The sequence below is a fragment of the Vitis riparia genome, chromosome 4 (genome assembly GCF_004353265.1).
Source record: "Vitis riparia cultivar Riparia Gloire de Montpellier isolate 1030 chromosome 4, EGFV_Vit.rip_1.0, whole genome shotgun sequence".
NCBI classification, from domain to species: domain Eukaryota; kingdom Viridiplantae; phylum Streptophyta; class Magnoliopsida; order Vitales; family Vitaceae; genus Vitis; species Vitis riparia.
The window spans coordinates 4,397,945-4,405,689 of record NC_048434.1 but is presented as its reverse complement, the minus strand read 5'-3'; the positions used below and the strand labels follow the sequence as shown (position 1 = coordinate 4,405,689).

The following is a 7,745-nucleotide window of genomic DNA, read 5'->3' as shown; positions in this document are numbered from 1 at the left end:
AGAATATGGCAATAGCATAGTAGTCGGTAATATATGCCAATCAGTTGACCCTTCAAAATGAGACTTGGAGTATGGCTAGGATAAAACCCTTGAAGACTTTTTGTTTGTATCTCATGCCTGAACTTCCATAAAGACAGAAACTTCGATACCATATTATCTGGATTGTCAATCAGAGTAACATGGAGCCACGTTCCCAGTACTGAACTTGCTAATACTTAATCATTTTAATGCTTGTTTTATTTGTTAGTCTTATGCTTGATTTATGTCTTAAATCTTTCCTGGTTTGGAACTACTTGACCAACAGTCCCTGGTTCAATGTATTTTTGCCGGAGGTAGTGGAGTTGTTCACTCTCTCCCATGTTCACTGCCCCACCAGCTTCAATTTTCTCTTACTTTTGCATGATTTGTTGTGTCTACTTGTAGTTTTCTTCAACCCGATTTGTTGATGGGTGTACCAACTTATTGGTATGGGTTATGGTGTTTGGTCCACTTGCTGATTGGAAACTTATTTCAGGGATATGAATTTGTGTCTTTATGCATGTACTTCCCGGATTCCATGTCTCCTCTCTCGTCTTTCCTTCTTAAAATTTTCATGTCGAAGGCATGAAACAATAACTATCGCCATAGTCAAAGAGACAATTTTTAGAGTATTAGTTAATCCAAACAGGGCTTTATCCTTTGGGGTTGCCCAAATCATGATGCTTTAGTGCCCAAATCTCTATCTCTCTCTCTCTCTCTCTCTCTCCCTCACTCCCTCAGTGATCTCAAAACATTTCATTTTTCAAAACCCTATGTTTTTAGGTGTTTTGAGAAGATGGTTTCTAGAAAAACACGTTTTCAGGAACATTAATATGGCAGCAATAATCAAGAATGAGGCAGGTATTGAATTTGCACCACACAGGAGAGAAAGTCCATCAGAAAAATAAATAGAATTAAATCCTATTCAATTTATTAGGTGCTGAACATTCAGAAAGGCATTCTATCGTTCCAATAAATCAATGGCGGACCACTCAAGCCATTGACATTTCTCCATATGAAGTTCTAGAAACAGAAGGTCAGTTCCCTCTTCCACAACGTTATAAATGAGTTCCATTGTCCGATTCAGACCCTTTCCCCTTCCACAACGTTAAGAATGAGTTGTGTTGTCCGATTCAGACCCTGTATGTGAAAAATAAAATATTGATGTCACGAGGAACAGAGGAGAAGTGGTAAAAAACTTCATCTACAATATCAAACAATTCCTTTTTATTTTTATAGTAAAAAAGACATCATCAATCAAATGATGCTAGGTCTCATGATTTGTACCTTATAGTCTTATTTGTTCATACCTTTTATCTTGATTTTATTTGTTTGTACCCTCGATAACAATGTAGATCTCATACTATGCTAACTTACATTTTCCCACTTACAAACTTCAAAAGGGATTTCAAGACTAATGCTTGTAAATGCACATTAGGGGCATCCTGCACAATGTGGAGGATAACTAATAGGTCACTTTTAGGTAAATGATAGTAACTGAACTCTTGGTTTTTGTAGTGTTAAGCTAGATTTATTAGAGTATTGATCTTTTTTTTTTCCCCTTTAACAAAGAAAAGCTAAATAATCATAATGAATAACCCGAAAAAAGCTTTTCAAGCTAAGACTTCTAGCCTTATCAAAAGACTAACCCAAAAATGTAAGAGTATTACATGAAAATATTTATATCATCAAATGATATATGAAGATCATCGAGTTTGATTAAAATGTACGAATGATTTTGAGAAAGATAGAAGTGTTTTCTAACGCCAAAAGATGTTTTATTATAAAAATAAGTATTGAACAAACTTTTATCAATCACTATTAAAAACTTAAAGAATTACTTAGAAGTAAATTTTAAAAAATCATTTATAAGATAGGTGTTTTTTTCTTCTTTTTTCTTATTGGAAAAATCACTTATTCATTATATAACACATTCTTCTATTTATTTCTAATCATTAAATGGTTTTTTTAATGGAAAAAATACTAATAGAAGTAGTATGGACCAAAAATGTTTCTTCCTTCATTAGTAATGTCACACCAACAAATATCATTGCTTATATTGTGCTTAGTAAAACGTCTTTTTAAGTAAGATTATTATTCACATATAAACATATTCAAATATTTATATTGGGTTAATTTTATTCACCTCCCGTACAGTTTTATCTAAATATACTTAGCTCTCATTAATTTCAAATTCTATCAAACACCTCCCTTATCATTCTCATTTATAATTTTCATTGGCCTTCCCTCCAAAATAAGAAAGATATTTGATAAAATTTCAAACTTACGGAGGTTGGATATATTTAACTAAAACCTCAGGGAAGGTGAATTAATATGTACAAGTTTTTAAAAAATATTGGGGAAAATTTTTTGGTGTTGCTTAAAGAAAACCAGAAACCCAAAAACCAATCCCAAAAATGAAAATAGCAGAATGAAAAAAGAGTTAGCACAAAAGTAACTAAAAGAAACTGTTGAGGGGCTAAAGAATGAAGAGATAGGCCAAGAGAGACATACTGTTGAAACTCTATGTTAATGGATGATGCAGAAGCATTAGCCACAGCCCCAAATGCAGTGGTGGAAAGCACCATGGTTGCACCATTCCTTGAAGGCCTAGACACCGATGTAACCGCTCTATCAACGATCTTAATCTGAATGGTCTGCCCTGCTATGCATGTCATGGGCACCACTGCGCTTATGCACCTCACCAGGTACTGCCTCCCACAAGCTGCCCCATTGTCCCATATCCCCTCTCCGGCCGACGCGAAGAAGTTGCTTGATGGGAACTCAGACACATCGTTTCCATAGCAGGCAGTTGCTGTATCCATCCCAGATTTAAAAAAAAAAAAAAAATGTGTCAGTTTGGAAGCTTTGAATTACAGTTATGGGTCTTTCTGATTTTCATGCTACTCAACGCAGATATGGGGGAGCATATTGGCCTGCTGTGCCAACATCTCCTGAACAGATATGAACAAGCCCTGCTAATATGAAGAGCAAGGCCAATAATTGGAGGTGTAGTTCATGTGGAGAGGTAGACATCCTGCAGGAAATAAAAGAATTTGAAAGACGGGTTTGATGAATCTTCTATATATATATATATATATATATATATGATGTATGAAGAAGATATACCTGCATATGAGATGTATGAAGAAGATATACTTGTATAATTCAAAGTCAACCGCTCTTTGTTAATTAGGTAAACCGCTGATGAGAATTCCAAAGGTAAAGCCAGCTGACAGTTTTATTCATCATAAAATCAGCTCAAGACAAAAACAAAAACAAAAAGAAGTACGTAGATCGAATGGGCAACTGATATTTGTTGGATGGGAAGGGGTTAAAATTTTGAAGCCTAATAATCTAAAGAGATTCATTGACCAGTCAGTGTGGCCCGGGCGGTGCCGACTTTCCGGTCGATGCCACCCATGTGCATGCCATTACTTGGTATCTGTTTGGAATGGGTCATGCCGTCCCCGTGTGAGACACCTCCTTTGCTTAGTTGGGAGTGAAGATCATGTTTTATATATGAACCTTACTTGCATACTAGTTCTTCATTATTTCAATGAAAAGAATAATTTTTCCATTTTTTTATTATAAGTAAAGGTTTTGTGCCCCTCAATTTCATCCTTGGTGGGTGGATTCACTTGATGTTACATGCATGATTTTGTACACGTGTTTCGTGCCTTAAGCCAATTCCAACGTCTTGCGTTACAATTTTATCTTTGAATTTAGGAAAGCGTCATCTTTTATTTCTTAACACTTAAAAAAGTGTCATCATTTCCCTTTTTTCTTATAGTGTACATATAATGTCTTTCTGAATTTTGATTTAGATACTTAACAGAATAACAACTTTGTATATTTGAGCTGAAGAGATATCTTTCTATTCATTATGAATGGTATATATATAATATACAACGGATAACAATATAACTAATAACCAAACTAATCAGCTTAACAACCAGCTAATAACAGAATCTGGTACAACTAGTTTTGCTGTTCAACATCCCCCCCAAGCTGAACGGCGAATAGGAAATCGAAAGCTTGGAACACAGAAACTGAAACTAAGAAAGAGACAAAGACTTAGTAAACAAGTCTTCTAGTTGTTCTTGAGAGGGTATATAGCAAACTTCAAGAGCACAGTGGAGAATCTTTTCTCAGATGAAATGGACATCCACCTCAATATGTTTAGTCCGTGAATGATAAATAGGATTGTGGGCAAGAGCATGCGCACCCAGGTTATCATACCAAGCTATGGGACGATGCTGTAATGGAAGTTGAAGTTCATCCAGTAAAGATTTTATCCAAATTAATTCCATAGTAACACAAGTCAGCGCCCAATACTCGGATTCAGTATTGGACCTTGCAACAACCTATTGTTTGCGAGAACTCCAAATTACTATTTTGCCATCAAGAAAAACACAATAACCGGTCGTAGATCTTTTGTCATCAACATTACACGCCCAATCCGCATCCGAGAAGCCTTCAAGTGTAAATCAAGTAGTAGGTCGGAAAGATAAACCAAGAGTGCGGGTACCACTAACATAGCACAAGAGACGTTTACAAGCACTCCAATGATGTTGTGTAGGAGCCTTAATAAATTGGCTCAACTTATTAACCGAAAAAGATATGTCAAGCCGAGTTAAAGTTAAGTATTGGAGAGCACCAATGGTGCTGCAATATAAGGTGACATCAAGAAAAAGAGCATTGTCTTCAAGAGCAAGTTTCTAACCAAGAGCCATTGGTGTAGAGGATGGTTTAGCATGGACCATGTTTGTCTTGACAAGTAAATCATAAATATATTTGGCCTGATTGAGATAGAGACCGAAGTTATCTCTAAATGCTTCAAATCCAAGAAAGTAACCAATAGAACCAAGAGTCTTCAAAGCAAACCGAGAAGTGAGAGCCTAAATCATAGAATGAATGAGTGCAGAACTGTCGCCAGTTATTAGGATATCATCAACATATACTAATACCAAAACCAAATGACCATTCTTCCAAGAGTGAAATAAGGAATAATCAGAAATGGAAGGTTAAAATCCTCATGAGACTCGAGCATTGCGAAGTTGAACAAACCAAGCTCGAAGAGCTTGTTTAAGCCCATAGAGTGACTTAATCAGCTTGCAGACATGAGTAGGATGAGTAGAACTAACAAACCCTTCAGGTTGACACATATAGACATCTTCATGAAGAATGTCATTTAGAAAGGCATTATTGATATTGATTTGTTGTATGTCCCAATTGTAAGCAACAATAAATTATTCGAATAGTAGAGACTTTGACAACTAAACTAAATGTGTCTGAGAAATCTACACCAGCATGTTGTTGAAACCCCTTAGCAACCAATCTGGCTTTGAATTTATCCAAAGAACAGCAAAAGTATTACAATTGTCATGTGATTTATTTGGAAAGGAAATGTTACAAGCCACAAAAGAGTGAAAAGAAGCAGTTTTTATTATAAAAACATGAAGAACAAGATCCAGGTTGACTAGAATGAGCAAGGAACGCTTGTGTAGTACGAGTAGGAGACAACTCAAGGTGATAAAGTCCATGATCATGTACTCCCTTCAGTAAAGTGGCCCCCGTGATAAGATCCTTAACATAACAACAAGAAGGTGTAAATTCAACAGAAACAGAGTTGTCAGTGGTAAACTTGGAAATACTAACAAGGTTTTTGGTAATATGAGGAACATGTAAAATGTTATTAAGACGTAAAGATTTGTCAAAATGATTAGAAAGAAATTTGGAATTGCCAATATGACTAATATGAAGTTTAGAACCATTACCAATAACCAATTTCTCTTTGCCATTGTAATCATTCTTGCTAGCCAAATTAGAGTTGTCAACTGTAATATGATGCGTAGCTCCACTGTCTAGAAACCAAGAATTGTTGTTTGGATCACCAGAACTTGGTGCAGCCATGTAAGCTTGAGGATTGGTATATGTTGTAGATGAAGTATTAGCTGAATAAACATTGGCAGTAGCTTCTTGACCTTGATAACTAAGGTCAAACCGATGATAGCATTTTAATGCTATGTGTTTAGGTTTCCTACAGACCTGACAGATCGGTTTGTTCTTGGACCGATTCCGTCCTCCTCTTCCACTTCGTGAACCATGAGGTCATCCACGGTAATTGTCATTGCCTCTGTTATAACCAGCGTTTGAAGGAGTTCTCATTGGCAGCATAGTGAGCACTAGTGCCATTAACATCCACTCGTGTAGTAGATTCACAACTTTCAATTCTTTGTTCATGATTTTGCAACATGAACATAACACGTTGAAGTGTTATATGATCTTTAGAGGTTATATTCACCACAACAGACTCATATTCTGGACCAAGACCAATAAAATGTAAAGAATAACCTCATAATCAGATATTGGTTGACCAGCAGCAATTAAACAATTTGCTAATGTACGTTTTTGTTAGCCCAAAGGGTTCTCCTAATCAGGTTTTGATGATAACAAACCATGGTTAAGTGACTAATTGGTTTGAATGGTAAAAAATCTCAGGTATAAATTTGGAAATTCATCAAATAATCAAATGGATACAAGATCGAGACTTTTAGAAGACTTTTGATCATATGAAACAAATGTAAGATGAATGCATGGGTGCACTTAGGGTTTTCATATCTTTTTATGCATCTTTAAAAACTTGATTTATTCTTTAAAATTTCGATTTCATTAAAACTCGAGTTTTATCAAATGTACCTTAGGCAAAACGTTTCAAAATTGACATATTAATTTACCTAAAGACCTTGCCTAAGTGTTAGAAAGAAAATTAATTGAAAAAAATAGGTTTTCGGGGCCAAAAGGCTGAACCAGTTGAGGCATAGGCCAACTGGCTCAACCGGCCAGGGAACCGGTCGATCGGTTGCCTTTGTCCGGTCAAGGAGTGCCAAAAACACTCTCTCTCTTTCAGTAGCCTTCCCTTCTCGGTTGAGGTTTCCTCCTTCCCGGTCGACCTCTGATCGAGGTTCGGTCGAGGCAGCGGTAACCTGCCAAAGCATTAAATGGTCCAACGGCTAATGAACCGGTCGACCCTTAGCTCGACCGATTGAGGCTGCTTTTTTCTGTTTTTGGCTCCCGAGCTTAGAAACCTATATTTTGAGAGCTCCACTTCATTTATTACATAGAGAACACTTGCAATCAATTGTCTACCCACTTGTTTTTGCCTTAAAAGCTCTCATTTATTTCTTAGTGCATAAAATCCTCACTTGCATTTGAGCTTTGATTTGTATTTGAGCTATCTTTGAGCAAAGTTGAGGAATTCATTCTTGCAAAAGTTGAGTGTTAAAGCATTCAAAAGGTTTGAATCTTGAAGAGTTTGTGTAAGAGCCCATTAGAGCTGGAATCCAAGTGTAAAGAAGTTTAGAAGCTTGGTTGAAGCTTCAAGGTAGTAGAACTCTGACTCGGTTAGGAGCTTGAGGAGAATGGACGTAGATAAGGAAGTGTCAAACCACTATAAATATCGAGTTTGAATTCTCTAACTCTATCTCTTTATTTTTTATTATATTGTGCTTGAATTTGTTGTACTAATTTTTTTTTTTGAAAAACCTAATTCACCTCCCTCTTGGGTGTTTTTCTCATTTAAGCATAGCCTTATTTTTTTCAGTTTTTTAAAGACATATTCATCAACAGGTGTAATACCTTTCTTAAGTTTTAATTATTGACGCAACTGAAGAATTCTTGCCTTAGATTGAATTCCAAATACCTCATGAAGTGTGCTCCAAATC

The 7,745-nt window shown here is 36.1% G+C and overlaps 1 protein-coding gene across 1 annotated transcript; it reads right to left on the bottom strand.

Moving 5' to 3' along the window:
* Positions 1-861: 861 nt before the first annotated feature.
* LOC117912587 (EG45-like domain containing protein) lies at positions 862-3,292 on the bottom strand. Its single transcript, XM_034827235.1, has 4 exons — positions 3,148-3,292; positions 2,931-3,055; positions 2,533-2,833; positions 862-1,158 (listed from the first exon to the last, which is right to left on the bottom strand). The coding sequence occupies exons 2-4, from the start codon at positions 3,052-3,054 to the stop codon at positions 1,152-1,154; spliced, it is 432 nt and encodes a 143-aa protein (XP_034683126.1). The 5' UTR covers position 3,055; positions 3,148-3,292; the 3' UTR covers positions 862-1,151.
* Between the last annotated feature and the right edge of the window lie 4,453 nt (positions 3,293-7,745).